General features: G+C 40.9%; 2 protein-coding genes across 4 annotated transcripts; one reads left to right on the top strand and one right to left on the bottom strand.

Moving 5' to 3' along the window:
* Positions 1-2,741: 2,741 nt before the first annotated feature.
* LOC119618118 (uncharacterized) lies at positions 2,742-11,717 on the bottom strand. Of its 2 annotated transcripts, none has more exons than XM_038005471.2 (2): positions 11,530-11,717; positions 2,742-9,049 (listed from the first exon to the last, which is right to left on the bottom strand). In XM_038005471.2, exon 2 carries the CDS (start codon positions 8,663-8,665, stop codon positions 7,616-7,618), a length of 1,050 nt encoding a protein of 349 aa, XP_037861399.1. In that variant the 5' UTR covers positions 8,666-9,049; positions 11,530-11,717; the 3' UTR covers positions 2,742-7,615. The 2 variants fall into 2 exon arrangements, with proteins under 2 accessions (XP_037861399.1, XP_008018323.2); XM_008020132.3 differs by having other exon boundaries at positions 11,366-11,607.
* On the top strand, positions 11,633-13,540 carry LIPT2 (lipoyl(octanoyl) transferase 2). Of its 2 annotated transcripts, none has more exons than XM_008020134.3 (2): positions 11,633-12,098; positions 12,998-13,540. In XM_008020134.3, the coding sequence occupies exons 1-2, from the start codon at positions 11,633-11,635 to the stop codon at positions 13,225-13,227; spliced, it is 696 nt and encodes a 231-aa protein (XP_008018325.1). In that variant the 3' UTR covers positions 13,228-13,540. The 2 variants fall into 2 exon arrangements, with proteins under 2 accessions (XP_008018325.1, XP_037861400.1); XM_038005472.2 differs by having other exon boundaries at positions 11,633-12,136.
* The last annotated feature ends 7,456 nt before the right edge of the window (positions 13,541-20,996 follow it).

Here is a 20,996-nt window from a genome sequence, read left to right as displayed (position 1 = left end):
CTCAGTAAAAGACTACACTTCCAGACTCTTTTGAGGCTAGATGTGGTCATGTGACTAAGTTCTGACCATGGGAAGTGAGTATAAGTGATACCTGCCACTTTTGGTTGTGCAGTAGGGGATGAGCTCTTCATCTTTCTCCCTACACACTTGTGAGAGTTACTACTATAGACAACTCCAGGGGGCACATGAGCACTGCAGTCTGTGCAAATGATGCTCTTTGTCATTGTGAATGTGGCTGCTTTGTCCCTGGCTGTGATGCAGTCCTTAAGGCAAGAGCTGCAGTGGATGCTGAGGTAGAATCCTGCCTACTAGCCCTGTACTCTCACTGTACTAAGAAGTCTCTTTGTTACAGCAGCTTAGGCCGTACTGAACTAATACACTGGTATTTATAAACATTTTATTACATTTGAAAATAATTCGTAAGTTCAAGTTTCTCACTTTGGAAACATTCTACCCATGCACTGCGACTGCCATGAAATCAAATCCTATAATAACTTGAGTGCATGTAGCCAAATGATTTCTAAAGAAATTTTAAAAAATCCTTTTAATATCTTTTTCAGCAGAAAAAAAATAATACTTGATGTGGGATACAGACACACTTTAATATGCGATAGGACCTACAAATATAAATGTATCTAGCATCAATGAAATTCTGAAAAAGGCCTTGATCATTCTCAGTTCCCACAAGGTAGAAATTTCAGAATCACCTGTGATCTTTTCCTGTTAATTTATTCATTCAACAAATAGCATGTGGCAATAATTTTCAGACAATATATATAGTAGACAATAGCAAGATTGTATTCAGACATACCTAGGTTCCAGTCCTAGTTCTGCTAGTTACTGTGTAACTTTGAGCAATCAATATAGGTCCCTACTTACCTCTAAAATGAGGACAATAATAATGCCTACTTATTGGCCAGGCATAATGGCTCATACTTGTAATCCCAACATTTAGGGAGGCTGCAGTAGGAGAAATGGTTGAGGTCAGGAGTTTCAGGCCAGCCTGGCCAATATAGTGAGACCCTGTCTCTATTTTTTTTTTTTTTTTTTGAGATGGAGTCTCACTCTGTCACCCCAGGATGGAGGGCAGTGGCGCAATTTTGGTTCACTGCAACCTCCACCTCCCAGATTCAAGCGATTTTCTTGCCTCAGCCTCCTGAGTAGCTGGGATTACAGGCATGTGCCACCACAACCAGCTAATTTTTTATATTTTTGGTAAAGATGGGGTTTTACCATGTTGGCCAGGCTGGTTTCAAACTCCTGCCCTCAAGTGATCCCCACCCACCTCGGCCTCCCAAAGTGCTGGGATTACAGGTGTGAGCCACTGCGCTCGGCCCTGTCTCTATTAAATAAAATAATAATAATAATGCCTACCTATTGTGTAATAAATAACTTGACTGGCCTTTGTCCCTGGTTTCTGGTAAAGAGACTAAAACCCTTAGAACTTCCTAAGTAGCAGGAGTGTCTTTGTTATTTATGAGCTCCTTAGATTACACCTGAGTTTATGCTAACTAATGAGATGACACAGGGTGAGGATGGTCACCAGAAAGACCAACAATGTAATTAGAGGGTTGGGTCAATCTCCTAGGAGAGGAGGAGGACTGTGAAAGATTTAGTCCAGTCATGTGACCAATGATCCAAGCAATCATGCCTATGTAATGAGACCCCAGTAAAAACTCTGAACACCAAAGCTCAGTAGAGCTTCCCAGTTGGTGAGCATAGCTATGTGCTAGGAGGGTGATGCCATGGGGGAGAGGTCATGAATGCTCTCAATTCAGAACCCTCCCAGACTCCACCCACACGGATCTTCATTTAACTGGTCCTGACTTATATCATTAGTGCCTTCCTGAGTTCTGTGAGTCATTCTAGAAAATTATTGTACCTTTGGGGGTCATGTGAAACTTTGAATTTACAGCCAGCTGGTCAGAAGCACAGGTGGCTTAGGGACCCCCCAAAATGCAGCTGACATCTGAAGTGAAAATAGTTTTACTGGGGATTGTGCCATTAAACCTGTGGAGTCCACTGCCAACACTGGGTGGTTAGTATCAGAATTAAATTGTATTTCTGTACACCAGTTTGTGTGAGGATGCTACCTCAGAGGGTAGTAAAAGTTAAGAAAATAAACACAAAGCACTTGGCAATAATAGTGATTATCTCATAAGGCTAGAAGGATTCAGTAAGATCAAATTCATGAAGTGCTTAGCTTAGTCATAGTACTTGAGATTGCTGTGAGCCACACACTATGGAACTCATAATTTGCCCATTTTGATTGCTGAGTAATATTCCATTTCATGAAGATACCACAGAATATCCATTATTTTATTGATAGATACTTCAGCAGTTTCCAGTTTAGGGTATTAGTAATAAATTTGCAGTGAACATTGTCATATAAGTGTTTTTGTGGTATAGGTGTTTTCCTTTATTGTGAGTAAATTCCTAGGATTAAAACTAAATTATAGGGTCAGTGTATATTTAGTTTTATAAGAAATGCCAGACCATTTCTGAAAGTGTGTGTGCCATTTTACACTACCATCAAAAATATATGAGAGTTCTGGTTGCAGTACAACCTTGCCAACATTTGATGTTGTCAGTCTTTTACATTTTAACCATTCAGGTAAGAATGTAATGGAATTTCATTGTGGTTTTAATTTACATTTCCTTGATGATTAGTGATGCTGAGCATAGAAAATCAGAAAAAGAAAACAGAGAAACAATACACAGAACAAAGAGGTAACAAAAAATAAAAGGTAAGACTTAAGCTTTAATATATCAACATTACCTTAAATCTAAATGGTCAGAATACATCAATTAAAAGACAGATTGGCAGAGTGGAAAAAAGAATGACCTAACTACATGCTGTCTATAAAATACTATTTTATTTATTTATTATTTTCAAAGAGATATGGTCTTGGCTCACACAGTGGCTCACACCTGTAATCCCAGCACTTTGGGAGGTCAAGGTGGGTGGATCACATGAGGCCAGGAGTTCAAGACCAGCCTGGCCAACATGGTGAAAACCCATCTCTATTACAGCTACAAAAATTAGCTGGGCATGGGGGCATACGCCTGTAATTCCAGCTACTCAGGTGGCTGAGGCACGAGAATCACTTGAACCTGGGAGGCAGAGGTTGCAGTGAGCTGAGATTGTGCCTCTGCACTCCAGCCTGGGCAATGGAGTGAGACCCTTTCTCAAAATAATAACAATAGTAATAATAATAATTAAGAGACAGGGTCTTGCTCTGTTTCCCAGGCTGCAGTGCAGTGGTATGATTGCAGCTCACTGTAATCTCAAATTCCTGGGCTCAAGCAATCCTCCCTGCCTCTGCCTCCCAAGTGGCTAGTACTGCAGATGAATACCACCACACCTAGCAATTTTTTTTTTTTGTAGAGACAAGGTCTCACTCTGTTGTCCAGGCTACTCTCAAACTCCCAGCCTCAAGCAATCCTCTCACCTGGGACTCCCAAAAAACTCACTTTAAATACAATTATGCATGGCTTAACAACAGGGACATACTCTGAGAATGAGTTGTTAGGTAATTACGTCATTGTGTGAACATCACAGAGCACACTTAAACAAACATGGATGGTATAAGCCTACTATAAACCTAGGCTATATGCTATAGCCTACTGCTTCTAGGCTAAAAACTTGTACAGCACATTATTGTACTGAATAATGTAGGCAACTGTAAAACAATGGTAAGTATCTGTGTATTTAAACATATCAAAACATAGTAAAGGGAGAGTAAAAATGTGGTATATAGGGCACTTACCATGAATGAAGCTTGCGGGGCTGGAAGTTGTCCTGGGTGAGTCTATGTGTGAACAGTGAGTGAATGTGAAGGCCTAAAACATTATTGTACACTACTGTAGGTGTAAACATTGCACACTTAGGTTACACTACCTTTATTTTAAAATATTTTTCTTTCTCAAAAACAAGTTAACCTTAACTTACTGTAACATTTTTATTTTATAAACATTTAAATGTTTAAACTTTTTGACTCTTTCTATAATAATGGCCTACAGCACACATTGTATACTTGTATAAAAATATTTTCTTTATATACTTATTCTATACACTTTTTTCTATTTTTAAATTTTTTCTTTTTTAAAACTTTTTAATTTTTTTAGTTAAAACTAAGACATACACATAGTAGCATCAGAATCATCAGGTTGTCACTAGGCAACAGAAATTTTTCAGCTCCATTATAATCTTATGAGACTACCATCATATATGTGGTCTGTTGTTGACCAAAACATCGTTATGTGGTATGTGACTGTATAACAATAAAGGCAGGTTGAAAGTAAGAGGGTAAGAAGGGATATATCATGTAAAACTAACCAAAGGAAAGCAGAGTGACTACAATAATATCATATAAAGTAAGCTTCAGGGGAAAGAAAATTATTAGAGACAGAGAAGAACACTATATAATAATAAAAGGGTCAATTCACCAGGAAGACATAGCAATCATAAATGTGTACGTATCAAACAACAGAGACACAAAATATGTGAAGCAAAAACTTACAGAATCCAAAGGTGAAATACATAAATCCACAACAGTTGGAGATTTCAACACCTCTCTCTCAACAATTAGTAGAACAACGAGACAGAAAATCAGCAAGGATATAGAACAACTCACCCAATATCATTAACCATTGATTCTAATTAACATTTATAGAACACTGCATCCAACAACAGCAGAATACAGATCCTTTAAACTGCCCATAGCTTGAGGCTAGGTGTTTAAGACCAGCCTGGGCAACATAGTAAGAACCTGTCTCTTAAATAAATAAATAAACAAATGGGGGCGGGGGAAGCTCAACATCACTAATCATCAGAGAAATGCAAATCAAAACCACCATGAGACACCATCTCATGCCAGTCAGAATGGTGATTATTAAAAGGTCAAAAAACAACAGATGCTGGTGAGGTTGCAGAGAAAAAGGAACGCTTTTATACTGTTGGTGGGAGTGTTCATTACTTCAATCATTGTGGAAGACAAGTATGGTGATTCTTCAAAGACCTAGAGGCAGAAATACCATTTGACCCAGCAATCCCATTACTGGGTATGTACCCAAAGGAGTATGAATCATTCTATTATAAAGATACATGCACATGTATGTTCATTTGCACTATTCACAATAGCAAAGACATGGAATCAATCCAAATGCCCATCAATGATAGACTTGATAAAGAAAATATGGTACATACACATTATGGAATACTATGCAGCAATAAAAAGGAACAAGATCATGTCCTTTGCAGGGACATGGATGGAGCTGGAAGTCATTATTCTTAGCAAACTAATGCAGGAACAGAAAACCATACACCCCATGTTCACTTACAAGTGGGAGGTGAATGATGAGAACACATGGACACACGGGGTGGGGGAACAACACACACCAGGGCCTATCAGGGGTAGGGTGGGGGAAACAGAGAGCATAAGGAAGAACAGCTAATGGATGCTGGGCTTAATACCTAGGTTATGGAATGATCTCTGCAGCAAACCACCATGGCACAAGTTTACCTATGTAACAAACCTGTACATCTTGCACATGTACCCCTGAACTTAAAAGTTGAAGATTTAAAAATTCATCTTATGAAGCTAGTATTTCCCTTCTACTCAAATCAGGCAAAGAAGTACAAAAGAAAGAAAACTACAGGCAATAACCCTCATAAACTTAGATGCAAAAAATCTTCAATGAAATATTCGCAAATCAAATGCAAGAAAGCAGTAAAAGATTTATACAGCTGGGGTTTATTCCAGCTATGCAAGGCTAGTCAACATTCAAAAAACAGTCAATGTAATGTACATATTAATGGGCTAAAGAAAAATCACATGATTCTATCAATCAGTACAGAAAAAGTTTTCTCAAATTTCAACACCATTCATGATAAAAACTCTGAGAAAAATTGCAGTAAAGGGAGAACTTCCTCAGCTTGATAAAAAGCAGCTACCAAAAACCTATAGCAAACATTATATTTAATGGTGAAAGACTTAATGCTTTCCCTCCAAGACTGGAAACAAAGCAAGGATGTCTGCTATTACTACTCTTATTCAACACAGTACTGAAGTTTTAGTCAGTGCTGTAAGGCAAAAAAAGGGGGATTACAGGTATACATACCAGAAAGGAAGAAAATAGAATTGTCCCAATTTGCAGATGACATGATGGTCTCCATAGAAAATCCCAAAGAATCTACAAAAAACTCATAGGACTAATAAGTGAGTTTAGTAAAGAAGTAGGACCCAAGATAAATACACAAAAATCAACTGCATTTCTATATACTCGCAGTGGAAACAGAAATTTTAAATACCATTTACAATCACTCAAAAAAGAGTGAAATACTTAGGTATAAATCTAACAAAACACACATAGGATTTGTATGCTGAAAGCTACAAAGTGTTGATGAAACAAGTCAAAGAAGATCTAGATAAATGGTGAGAGATATTGTGTTCATGGACTGGAAGACCCAATGTAGCAAATATGTCAATTCTCCCCAAGTTGATAACAAACTTTAATGCAATTCCTATAAAAATCCCAAAAAGATTTTTATGTGGCCACCAATCGAGATCTACCAACAGTTTTTTGTTTTTGTTTTTGTTTTTGTTTTGAGATGGAGTCTCGCTCTGTCGCCCAGGCTGGAGTGCAGTGGCGCAATCTTGGCTCACTGCAGGCTCCACCTCCTGGGTTCACACCATTCTCCCACCTCAGCCTCCAAAGTAGCTTAGACTACAGGCGCCCGCCTAACTTTGTTTTTGTATTTTTAGTAGAGATGGGGTTTCACCATGTTAGCCAGGATGGTCTCGATCTCCTGACCTTGTGATTCACCTGCCTCAGCCTCCTAAAGTGCTAGGATTACAGGCATGAGCCACTGTGCCCGGCTCCAACAGTATTTTTTAGACATACATATCGCTCTAAAATTTGTATGGAAAGGCAAAGGAACTAGAATAACTAAAACCATTTTGAGGAAAAAATAAAGTGGAATCAATCATGCTACCTGATTTCAAGATTTATTATATAGTTACAGCAATCAAGACTGCAGTGCAGGTTGAATATCCCTTATCTGAAATGCTTGGGACCAGAAGTGTTTCAGATTTTAGATTTTTTTTTTTTTAGTTTGAAATACTTATACGTGCACAATGAGATAGCTTGAGGACAAGATCCAAGTTTAAACACAAAGTTCATTTATGTTTCATATACACTTCATACACATAGCCTGAAGGTAATTTTATACAATAATTTAAATAATTTTGGCATGAAACAAAGTGTGGATACACTGAACCATCAGAAAGCAAAGGTGTTAACATCTCCACCACCCATGTGGACGATCTGTGATTGTTTGGCATCACCATCATTCCTGATTCTGAATTTATACGCTACCAATAAGCAATCATTTTCTAACACTTATTCACACATAAGTACTTAACAGTAAAAAATATGACATACCAGTAATACAATGAAAAAAATAGTGTATTCAGGTTAAGTGAGCCAGCACAGTAGTGTCACCAGAATACCTGTATCAGCTGTTAAGCAACAATAACAAATAACAGTAGGCTTTCAGTTTCCAAGTATGATGCTATGTTTTGACTAAGAGGTTACTGTTTTGACTAAGAGGTTATTTTATTTTTAGGTGAGAAGAAGCATCAGAAGCAGTTGAGGGACCAAGAAGTGGGTTCTGTAGAGAGGAAGATGCATTTCTCTGGATGGCTTTTTTAAATGTTTCTTTCAGAGTCATCTGCCTCATTAATGACGCTTTTTGTCTTAGAAGTCTCTCTTTGATTTTATAAACTGACATGATTTCTTGTTCTGTTATGAAAGCATGCTGCTCTAGTCCTTTAATAAGCCCATCACACATTTTTACCATGTCATCTATAGGCACTTTTTCTGCAGTGTTAACATCATCTTCATTATCATTATTATCATGATCACCTTGATTCAGAACCATTTTTGTTACTTCACCATTGGACAATGAATGAACAACTGGAACCTCATTATTACTGTTAAAAACATCTTTGATATCCTCTTCTTCCAGCTTACTGACAGTCTCTGGATGTATATTTTTTGTATATGTAAGGAGGTCAGACATTATTTTTTTCTCACTTGACATATAGAATCCTTCCATGTTACCATCTTGTTCATCATCATTACTGAACTTGCCAGTAAACTTCTCTGCTGCTTCATGACCAGCAGATGCTTTATTGCCACAAATCTTTAAAAATTTAATGCCATGTCTTTTCTTAAATTTCTGCAACCAGCCTGTTGAATATTCACAGTTCCCCTCAATTTTTAGTTCATTGTGATAGATCTTTGCTTGTTTCATGATCAGCACACCATTAAGTGGCATGTGTTCACTGAGACGCTGACGGATCCACTCTTTCAATACACGATCAAGATCTTCATTTTTAGCTTTATGAAGTGTTTTTCTATTTTTCAACAGTATCTGCTCATCACTTTCAGCATAAAACTTCAACAGTTTATCCTTCTGTTTCTTCAGGTCATATATGGTGGTCATTCCAACACCATACTCTTCTGTAAGATGTTTCACACTTACACCACTGTCCAGTTTCTCCAACAACTTGACTTTCTGTGCTATAGATAAACATAAATGCTTCCTCTTTTTCTTATCACTGATATTCACAGGGGTATCTTCAGATCTTTTTGACATTTTCAACAATATATTTACACCACACAGCAGAGAATAAGCAAAAAAATGCAGTGAGTAATGCACATAGGTCTTGGCCCCATGTGGGGCATTTTGGGAAACGTGTTGTTGGTGTGTCCAGCCTGCACACAGGCCATTTAATTACCCTTTGTGGGAATGCATGGGGAAATCCAGGTGTGAGCAGAAAAATTGCAGCAGAAAAGAGCTGGGAGGGTCTTTTCCCCTTGGGGATGTTGTATGAACTGTGTGTTGTGCACCTGTGTTTTGACTGCAACTCACGTAAGTTCAGGTATGAAATTTTCCACTAGTGGCGTAATGTCAGTACTCAAAAAGTTTAGGATTTTGGAGCATTTCAGATTTCAGATTTTTAGATTATGGATGCTCAACCTGTATTGGTAGAGGAATAAACACATAGATCAATGGAACAGAATACAGAAACTGGAAATAGGATCACACAAATATGTGCCACTGGTTTTGACAAAGCATAAAAGCAATTCAACAGAGGAAACATAGCCTTTTGAACAAATGGTGTTGGCATAATGTAACATGCATATGCAAACAAACAAAAGAACAACAGCAGCAACAGCAACCAAAGTTTTACACCTATTTTAAAAAATAACTCAAAATGTATCATAGACTTAAATGTAAAATAAAAAAATCTTTAAAAAAAATAGACAGTAGAAGGTCTTCAGGATCTAGGGCTGGGCAAAGAGTTATTAAACCAAAAGCATCAATAAAAGGAAAAGTGGATAAACTGGACCTTATCACAATGACAAACTTTTGCTCTGCAAAGGATACAGTTAAGAGGATGAAAATACAAGCCGTACACTGTGAGAAACTATTTACAAAGCACATATTCGACAAAGGGCTAATATCTAGAATGTATAAAGATATCTAAAAACTCAACAGTACAAAAAACAATTAATCAGAAAATGGGCAAAAGACATTAACAGACATTTCATTGAAGGGAATATACACATGGTAAATAAGCACATGAAAAGATGTCTTACATCGTTAGTCAATAAGAAAACACAAATTAAAACCACAAGACACCACCACACACCTATTAGAATGGCTAAAATAAAAGCTAATGCTCATGAGGATGCAGAGAAACTGGATCATTCATACACTGGTGGTGGGTATGTAAAATGGTACAGTCACTCTGGAAAGTATTTTGACAGTTTCTTAAAAAACAAAACATGTAACTACCATGCAACCCAGCAACTGCACTCCTGGACATTTATTCTGGAGAAGTGAAAACTTATGTTCGTACAAAAACCTGTACACAAATGTCTACAGTACCTTTACTCAGAATATCTGAAAACTGCAAACAACCCAGGTGCTCTTCAGTGAGTGAACGGCTAAATAAACTGCGGTACATTCATACTATGGACTACTACTCATCAATAAAAAGAAATGAACTATTGATACATGCAACAACTTGGATAAGTCTCCAGAGAATTATGCTGAGTGAAAAAAAAATTCTAAAAGGTTGCATACTGTATAATTCCATCCATCTATACAACACAGATGTTCGCCAGGAATTAACAAGCAGTGTAACTACAAAGAGCCACACGAGGGATCCTTGTGGTGATGAAAATATTCTGCATCTTGACTGTATCAATGTCAGTATCCTGGTTGTGATATTGTACTACAGTTTTGCAAGGTGTTTCCATTGGGGGAAGCTGGGTAAAGGATACACATAATCTCTCTGTATTATTGCTTACAACTGCATGAGTCTCCAATTTTCTCAAATAAAACATTTGATTAAAATAGTACATATGTGATTTCTCTTGTCCAAACCCTGATAATTTGAACCCTTCATCAGATTGGAAAATTTCTCTTCTATTCCTAGTTTGCTGAGTCTTTTGGTCAGAAGAGGTGTTTATTTTTGCCAACAGATTTATCTGTATGTATTGAACATAATCATAGCTTTTATTTTAAAAAAGTTTTTGTTTCATTATTTCTTCCAATGAAGGCTTTTCTCTTTTAACGTAAATTACGTTGTTTGATTTCAGAATGCAAAACCAACCTTGCATTCCTGGGATAAACCCTACTTCACCATGATGAATTAATCCTTTTATAAATTTCTGGATTTGATTTGCTAATATTTGCTTAGGATCTTTATGTCTATGTTTATGAAATGTTTTTCAGACACCTAGACAGTCATTCCCTCAGCTTCTGGAGTTGGTTGCTGATGATTCACAACTGAGTCCTTCTCTGGGGGCCCCCCTCCATCAAGGGAAGCAGTCTTGCCAAAAAACAAAAACAAACAAACAAACAAAAATCACAGCGCCTCTCCAGGTGTGGCCTGTATCCATGACTGGTCAATGCAAGGATATGAGTTTCTGGCCCCCTTGCTTTAATGTGGAACTACTCTGAAGGGTCATCCTAGGCTCCAAGCATCCCTTGGGATTGGTAAAGGCCTCTGCTGAAACCGTTTTGCAGGCCTTCTCGCTCTGCCTACAAATTCCTCCTTCCTTCACTTTCTTACAGGTGCTGATCTTTTAAGTTCTCCCTATCCCCACCAATAACCTTGTAGGCAAGCTAATCTCCCTCTTGCGACCCCCAGGGGCTCAACCAAGGACATACCATGTTACCGTTTTATTTTTCTTTTCATAGCACTTAACACCTTATACGGGAAATAACTTTATTTACTTAATACTTAAATACTTATTGTCTGCTGTAAGAATGTAAGCTTACCAGGACAGAGCTTTCTCATACGCTATGCACCGCTGTATCAAGCGCCTAGGGCAGGGCCTGCAGAACATAGCAGGCACTAAATGCTGGTTGTTGAATGAACGGAGGAGGCCGGCCTGCGCTGGGTCCTGGGATCACAAATCCCCCCTCCAGCTTTTAACACGCACCTGGGAGCCGCGGCTTGGGGCGTGCCCCTGAGTCCCCGCCCCTCATACCACGCCCCCAGGCCCAGGGAGAGGGCGGGGTCCCGCGGACGCAGCGGTGGGCACGATGCGGCCAGCCGCGGTTCGGCTGGTGCGCTTGGGTCGTGTGCCGTACGCCGAGCTGCTGGGGCTGCAGGACCGCTGGCTGCGGCGGCTACAGGCCGAGCCAGGCACTGAAGCCTCATCGGGGACTGAGGCGGGCGCGCTCCTGCTCTGCGAGCCCGCGGGGCCCGTGTACACGGCCGGGCTGCGCGGCGGCCTGACGCCCGAGGAAACTGCGCGGCTACGGGCCTTGGGCGCCGAGGTGCACGTCACAGGCCGCGGTGGCCTGGCCACCTTCCACGGCCCGGGCCAGCTGCTTTGCCACCCGGTACTCGACCTGCGGCGTCTCGGTCTGCGCTTGCGCATGCACGTAGCGGCGCTGGAGGCGTGCGCCGTGCGCCTGTGCGAGCTCCAGGGCCTGCAGGACGCCCGCGCGCGGTCCCCGCCCTACACCGGCGTCTGGCTGGACGATCGCAAGATCTGCGCGATTGGTGAGCGCCGCGGCGCAGGGCGGGACCTGAGAGCCGGGGTCGGAGCTTGAGGCCTGGGGGCGGGGTGTGAGGGGGCTGGACCAATGGAGGTGAGGGTAGAACTCGGGCCGGGAGGAGGCGTATCTAGCGCGGGCCTTGAATCACAGCTACCCGCTGCGTTTGAGTTTTTAAGGCCTTTCCCGGATACCATATATTCAGAAGCAGAAGGCACGTTACATCATCTAGTCGAACACGCATTTCTGTGAATGGAGAGACAGGAGAAGTGGATTGCCAGGTTACTTCCAGCGAATCACAATGTCATGGCAATAAGGGTGCTAATTTTCAAACTTTTTTTTTTTTTTTTTTTTAAGACGGAGTCTCGCTGTGTCTCCCAGGCTGGAGTGCAGTGACGCAACTTCGGCTCACTGCAAGCTCCGCCTCCCGGGTTCACGCCATTCTCCTGCATCAGTCTCCCGAGTAACTGGGACTACAGGCGCCCACCACCAGCCCGGCTAATTTTTTGTATTTTTAGTAGAGATGGGGTTTCACTGTGTTGGCCAGGATGGTCTCGATCTCCTGACCTCGTGATCCGCGCGCCTCGGCCTCCCAAAGTGCTGGGATTACAGGTGTTAGCCACTGCGCCCATCCCCAAACTCTTTTTTTTTTTTTTTTTTTTTTAAGTATTGGAATCTGTTAAAAGACATTTCCTGGAATCCTCATGATGAGTGCAGCTGCCTTGAAGCCACGCACCCCTTCCTTTCATTTGTTTCCTTTTCCCATCTGTGCACAATTCCTTGTTTCTCCAGAAACAAAATTTGAAAACTAGTGATCTAGTCCAGTTCTCTCATCGCCCTGAGAGGGACCCTGAAGCCAGGAGAGTGGAGGATATCTACTCTAAGACCCTTTGACTTGCCTTGCAGGAGTCCGCTGTGGAAGGCACATCACGTCCCACGGCCTGGCTCTCAACTGCTCTACGGACCTCACGTGGTTTGAGCACATTGTGCCCTGTGGACTGGTTGGGACAGGCGTCACTTCCTTGAGTAAGGAGCTCCAGAGGCACGTCACCGTGAATGAAGTAATGCCACCTTTCCTTGTGGCCTTTAAGGAGATCTACAAGTGCACACTGATCTCAGAGGACAGCCCTGACTGAAGAGTACTCATAACAGCGAGGATGCTCCTGCCTTGGGAAGCACGAAGCCTGACTTGAGTCACCTACTGAAACACAGATTTTAGACCTGGCGTATCATTCACTGATCATGAAACTGAGGACATACCATGAGCTCTGAGCCACTGTTTTAATATGTATCCTGTTTTATTTATATCTAAATGTGACAACACTGAAAAGCAACACATGCTGTATAAAACAGCACTACTATTGACAGCAGCGTCTCAGCTTAGAGAAATTCAGATGTCGTAGATTGTCATTTCTCTATTGTTACTTCCTCAATACTGTGTCTAACTGAGCAGTTCTGGGCTCTAGTTCCCTCAATTTTGTGGAAGTCAAATCTCTGAATGGCACAGGTGAAGGTGATATGATGTGGTGCTTTTTATTCTCAAGAGACCTGGGTTCTTTCTGCAATAAAGGGAAAAGGGAAGAACCTTCAAAGGATAAAATGGAATCTTACCTTCCTGGGTTTGATTCCCCAAGTTTGATAATTTAGCAGTTTTTAGTTGGGTTACCCTGAGCTAGGCCAAAGACTGGAGAAAGAACAAGAATAATTTCTCACACTGTACAAATGCCAAAGATAGAAGTGAGTTTTTTTATATGAGACCTGTAAGTTTGTAAGGCTGCGTATTATCTGTTACTGTGTAACAAATCATCAAAACTTAGTGACTTAACAGTAAACATTAATTATCGTTTGTGGGTCAGGAATTTGGGGGGAAGCTTAGCTGGGTGTTTCTAGGTTGGGGTCTCCCACGAACTTGCAGTTATGATGTCAGCTGGAACTGCAGTTATTCAAAGACTTGGCTGGGCTCTAGGATTGGCGCCCCATATGGTGCACTCGCTTGCCTGGTTGGTTGTGGTTGTTGACAAGAGCCCTCAGTTCCTCACCATGTGGACCTCTCTATGGGGCTGCTTGATAGTTCTCATGACAGGGCAACTGGCTTCCCCTAGAGCAAGTCATGCCAAAGAGAGACAATCTGGAAGCCACAATGTTTTTCATGACCCAGCCTCGGAAATCATACAGGCATTTCTGTAGTCTTCTAACAGATGAGCCCTGTTCAGTGTGGAAGGGACTTCACTAGGGCAACAAGAGGTGAGGATTATTAGGGGCCATCTTGAAGAATGCCTACCAAGCCTATTAAGAGTGGAAAGAGCCTTGAATGAGAAGTCAGGGGACCCTGGTTCCAGTTCTGGCTCTGTGGAAAAGTCGTTTACTCTCTGGTCTTCAGTTTCTCCTTAAACCAGTGCTGTTCAACAGAAATATAATGCAAGCCACATTGTAATTTGACATTTTATAGGATCCATGTTAAAAAGGTAAAAGAAATGAGTGGTGTTAATTTTTTTTTTTTTTTTTTAAAGAAATGAGGCCTCACTATGTTGCCCAAGCTGGTCTCAAACTCCTGGGCTTAAGGGATCCCTCTGCCTCAGCCTCACAAAGTGCTGGGATTACAGGTGTGAGCCACCATGCCTGGCCTATGATGTTAATTTTAGTATTTTAATTAACCCAATATGCAAAAATATCAATATAAAGCAATATAAATGTTTTCTTGAGATATTTCACGTTCCTTTTCTCATGCTGAGTCTTCAAAATATAGTGTGTATTTTACACTTATAGCACACCTCATTTTGGACTAGCCACATTTTAAAAGTGCTCATTGGGCACATGATGATGGTGCCTTAGACCGACCATTCTCACATGTAAAGTCCCTTTGAGTTCCCAAGGTTCTGTGGTCTCACTGGCTTCTAGGAAGAAAGGTAAATCCTCCTACATCTGAGGTCTGATTTTTTTTTTTAATGCAAATATTTTATATCAATTATTCAAGCTGAAAAGGACTTTAGAGGTCTGTTCCTACCCCCTCGTTGTAAAGAGATGAAAACAAGAATTAGGAAAAACCTCAAAGTCAAAGTAAATTAATGCCAAAGCCAGCACTGAGTCTTAGGTATAAGCCCCTTTCTCATGCTCTTTTCCTGCTGTGCACACTGATTTAGAGCTTGGAACAACAAGGTTTAAGTGTCATGGACATTCCATCAATATTAGTTGATTGATGGTTTATCACCTGTAATTTGGTCCATATTCTTCCTGGGCCGTAGTTTCCCATCCACAGGGCCACTGCTGCTGTTGTAGGGGTGTGGGAGTGAGGAGTCATTGATAATTACTTTGAGTTATTATTGCCAAAAAGGAAAATAATTATTCCAGGAAAAGTGGAGTTAGATTCTCATAGATGGAAGGCCATGCACAGTGTTTCTACCTATCTGATACTCAGCCTCCCTCTCTAGCAGCCCTAACAAATGACCATACAACTTGTTCTTGAATGCTTCCAGAGACTGCAAAAGAAATAGACATGTACTCAGCACTTATGTATGGTGCCACATACAGTCATACTATGTTAACCTCTTAAGTACATGCTCTCATTTGACAGCCTGTTCCATTCTTCTGGACCATAATCTGTACACGGTTGTAGTGGCTGATTTGCTTGACCTTCCTAAACCTCAGTTTCATTACATGAAACAAGGATGGTGGTAAGAATTAGATGACATAATTATAGGTAAAGCATTGAGGATAATGTTGGCCCAGAGTAAAACTTCAGTAAATCTTAACATTATTATCACCGTCTGTCCTCCATGAGCCTTCTCCAGGGAAATTATCCCCAGATCCTTTGAGTTCCCCTCAAGGCAATAGGCTCCGCAGGAGTAGAGCTGCTTCTGCCTTGTTTCCTTCTGCATCTCCAGCATGTAGCACTGGGCTTGACATACAGAAGGCTATTTGAACATATCGATTAAGGGGAATTGAACTGTTTAAACTCTTCTCCCAGCCTGCCCATTTGTCTGTGCACCAGCCCCAGCTCATGTGTGTCCCATTAGGTGCAGCACTCACGGCTGAGCACAGCAGTCTTGGTGTGGACAGACCAGCACAGAGTACAGGAAACTGTTGCTTCCTGTGCTGGACTTGGGGAGCACAAACTGGCCCTCCTGGTGCTGGCCTGCAGATGTGTTCTTTTTGGCTTACGGGATTTTATGTATGTGTGTATGTATCTGGTTAAGTTTAGTAATTGCCAACATTTAAAAAATGGGAAATTGTCATGTAAAAATTTGGTTTTCTGGCTTCTCATGAAAATTGGAGAGATCTGGAAACATTGGGCCATCTGCCTGACAATTGGAAGCAGGTAGGTTTTTTTTTGTTGTTGTTGTTGTTTTGTGTGCGTGTGTGTGATGGAGTCTCACTCTGTTGCCCTGGGTTCAAGCGATTCTCCTGCCTCAGCCTCTCAAGTAGCTGGGATTACAGGCATCTGCCACCATGCCCAGCTAATTTTTGTATTTTTAGTAGAGATGGGGTTTCACCATGTTGGCCAGGCTGGTCTTGAACTCCTGGCCTCAAGTGATCCACCCGCCTCAGCCTCCCAAAGTGCTAGGATCACAGGCGTGAGCCACCACGCCCAGCCAGAAGCAGGTATGTTTTTAAAATTGCAATTTCCAGTTGGCTGCAGCACCTCTCCTCCCTTCCCCACTTGTTGACATTAGCTTCCTGGCCCCTGTAGGCATTTGAGTTGGTGACCCCTAATCTAGACATTTCCTTGTTCTGAGACACAGCAGAGTCTCAGTGGACCCATCATAGTATTGGTTTTACACCATAGTCATGGGGAGCCCTTTAGAAAGGGCCATGACTTACTCATTCCTGTGTCCCTGGCCCCTGGCTCAGGGCCTGGCACAGAATAGACAGCAGAAAATGTGTGATAGTTTTTAATCTTCACCAAATATTTCTGGCTCTCTGCTTTCTGGACACATGGCAGGATTGTGCTTTGTGGCCCCCACGTGGGTGAGTAGGGGCAAGGTCAAATTCTTCTGGTTAATTTATGAATGGAGGTGACATATCACTTCTGAGCTGGAGCATTGACTAGCTGGTACCAGGCCCTTCAGAGTTTCCCTCTGGAACAGTGACCAACAACGTTGAAGATGGTGGCTGCTTCCTGAGGGACTGCAATGATCAGAGCCCCCTGCTGATGATGGACATGCATTGGAGTTCAGCCACATATATGTCACAGCACAACCTAGCCTGCTATAACTAACGTAATTGTTTATATTAATCAGAACTCTTATAAGTGTAGAAAGCCAATTCTAACATGAGCCAAAAAAATAACAAGGGTAGGGGTTATTGGAAAAGGTACTAGAGTCTCATAGAATCCAAGAGTAAGACAGCAACTGAAGAACAGAACGGGAGTGTGAAGCCCTTTAGGAACTCAGGTAGTCTTTTCCCTCCCACTCTCTGTCATGTTTTATGGCATGTGTTTGCTTCATTTTGTCTTGCTTCAGTTCAGCTTTCTCTGTTTCCCAGGCCACATGGTGGAACATGGCTGCTGCTGCTCCTGCCACTGCGGCTGCTATCCATGAATGTTGGGGTAGAATCAAAGTTTCTTGCTTGAGCAGCTGGGTGGATGGATGCTAAAGATACTGCTGGGATGGAGAACACCGGATAAGGACCAAGTTTGGAGAGGAAGATGATGAATTCAGTTTTTGATAAATCAAGTTTGAGATACTCATGGGAGAGGCAAGCAGAGAGAGCCAAGGGGCAGTTGGGTCTGGAGAATGAGTGGGATGAGTGAAGGTTTAGGTGTAGAAACTCTAAGAGAGGAGAGCAGAGGACTGATAAGTGTGAGACACAGGCTGTGTGAGGCACGGGCTGGCAAGGAGGAGTAGGCCAAGTAGACTGAGAAGTAGAGAATAAGTGGTGCAGGGGCACAGAATGGGACAACATGACTGTCTCATCCTCTGGCAGTCTCTTTCTCCGGCAGCCCAACAAGATAGGCAAGGTTATTTTATGGATGAGAAAACCAAGGCTCTGAGAGGTCAAGTGCCTTGTGAGAGAGGTCATGCTGTTGATAAGGGCAAGGTGAGTCTGGGCTTCCAGTGCGGGCTCTGAAGGGCGAGTGAGGCAGGCCTGCAGGAGGAGCCCCCAGTAACAGGTGGTGAGTGGGTAGGCAAAGCGGGAGGATATAGAACAGGAGGCCAGAGTTAGGCTGAGGTCTAGCTGTGGCATCAGGTCAGGCTACTGCTGCGGGTTCCTGGCTCTCCTTCCTGCTTGAACAGATCCCACCACTGGTTTCCCACTGGGGCCCTTCCTTAAGGAAGGAAGCTGAGCATATGAAGGAGGATATTTAACACCCTGACTTTCCTCCTTTGAAAAAGCCTCTTCTTGTTTGTTCAGAGTCTTTTCCTCAAAATAAACAGATTGTCCAGAGTCTGGTGAATGAGTGCTGAGGGTGAGGACGTGACCAACTGCAGTTACTAGTCCAGTGTCTCGTTCCCCCCTGAGGCTGGCAGGAAACTGAACAGAGCCAGCTCTGGCAGCATGACCAGGTATCAGGCACCTCGCTTTATGTAAAAATTGCTCTCTGACAGTGTCTCCTTATGTTGTCCAGGCTGGTCTCAAACTCCTGGGCTCAAGAGATCCTCCTGTCTCGGCCTCCCGAAGTGCTAAGTAGGATTACAGGTGTGAGCCACCACACCTGGCTGTAAAAATGTACTTATTCTCCAGCCTCTTTTGTATAAATCGTAGTAAGGGATGGGACTAATGATGTTATCTGTGAAAATAGCCAACATTTACCCATAAGACAAAACTTGGGGCCCATCTACGCTGACCACATCATGATGTTCATCTGCAGCTGTTGCAAGGTATTCAGATTGTATAAATACAAATGGCATAAAAATTTTAAAAGAAGCGCAATTCTGGAAAATTGGACTAAAGCATTCTGTAAAGCAACGGATAATAATGAGCTTACAGTGGATAATTCATTTGAATTTGAAAAATACAGAAATGAGCCTGTCAAATACCAGCAAGAGCTATGAAATAAAACTACTGATGCAATGAAGACAGTTGGAAAGATCAAACAAATGCCAACCTAAATTTATAATGAACAAATTGAAGAAAAATAAAGGACTATAGAAAGCTCAGGACATCAAAGAAGTCAGGCAAAACTCATCTTATCTTGACCCCTCTTTCAGGCAAAGGAAAGCAGCTGGAAGAAAAGATGATACAACCGTTACAACAGGATGCAGATATGAAAGAGGCTTCCTAAAAATCTCATTGTCTATAACCATTTCTATATTTACATTCGAAAATCTCCTTTGGAGACTTAGAAACTCTAAATTATTGACTTTTCTTTGTATAAGATCACTCAAATGAAAGGTGATTAAAAATCATCTACATTGCTGTCTACAAAACATCAGATAATATGGATGTTAGATTGCATCTCATTGTTAAGTCTAAATACAGAAATGAAATGTGGACATAAAAATGGTTATGCTATTTGATTAATGGTACTAGGCAACATTTCTGTAATTAATGACATTCAAAAATGTATGGCTAGTGATATATATAAAGTAAAATTTTCTTTGCAGTAAAATATGCCCTTTATTGTTATAGAAGGGAGGATATAAGGAACCAACAGTTTGTATGAAAATAGCTCAAATAGCATCTTTTATTTTGATTTTAATATTTCTTATTTTGGTTTATTAGCATCTTAGAACAAAATGGCCTTATATAATGAAGCCTAGTTATGCTGGACTGTTTTGACCTGTTTTAATTGTTCTGACAGATAGTTGGGGATGAAAGCCGAATAGCATTTGCCTGAAATGACTGACACTATATAATTTCTGCTTTGGCAATACTCAGTTCTAACTTGTGATTCCTGGTAGAACAGACTTTTTTTTTTTGAGCCTAGCAATGACCTAGAAGCAGATGTTATCTCAGTGCCTTTTAAAATTTGTTGTGTGGTTTTCTTTTAAAAAGCCATACAATAATTTTGGAAAACAATGTATGGGTAGAACATCTGTCTGTAATTTGCACGCAAAACCACTTTTAATGGGTACAAAGTTAAATTAGGAGGAATACGTTCAGATGTCCTATTGCACAGTAGGGTGACAATAGTTAATGTATTGAATGTTCTTGCTACAAATAAATGATAAATGTTTGAGTTGATGGGTGTGCTAATTACACTGATTTGATTGATACACATTGTATGTGAAACAGTACATATGCCATAAATATTTACAATTATGTTTCAGTTTAACTTTTTAAAAAACATTTCTAATGTAAAAAGTATCTCTCAAACTGTAGGTTAACTTCTTGATTTATATTTAAATATGAATCTTAAGCAAAATAGTGAAAATAACCATCTTGATTTAGTGTTTTTGTCCCATATGTGAATTGTATATACTTAGAGGACAATAAAATCAACTGAGCTGTAAGCTTAGAATAGGACTGAGGGGTAATTTTGCACAGCAGCTTTACGAATGGTACATTGTTACATTGATGCTTCAAAACTCTCTCTCTCTCTCTCTCTCTCTCTCTCTCTCTCTCTCTCTCTCTCTCTCTCTCAGTAAATGGCCAAAGGGATTAGTACTTTACCTTTGGAGGTCCTCAAAGCATTATTTGGAGTTGATAATACTTCAGCTAGAACCAAGTAGAATCTGTGTTTTTCTCAAGACTATCGTTAGCATAAATATGATTATAAACAAAGTACACTTAAGATGTATGTATGCAATGACTGCTATTTATACAAAATTTAAATCTGCAAATGGAAACAACATGCTTATGGGTTATTAAAATTGTCTAAAGTCTTAGATTCTTTATAGTACATGTGTTGATTTACAAATAAATGATTTATTAACTGATTTTTAAAAATTATCTCTCTGAAAACTCCCATGGAAACCAAATTTTTGTAATCTAAATCTGATTTTTTTTAACCAAATTGTCACTT

The sequence above is a fragment of the Chlorocebus sabaeus genome, chromosome 1, assembly GCF_047675955.1.
Source record: "Chlorocebus sabaeus isolate Y175 chromosome 1, mChlSab1.0.hap1, whole genome shotgun sequence".
NCBI classification, from domain to species: domain Eukaryota; kingdom Metazoa; phylum Chordata; class Mammalia; order Primates; family Cercopithecidae; genus Chlorocebus; species Chlorocebus sabaeus.
This window is presented reverse-complemented; position numbering and strand designations above follow the sequence as displayed.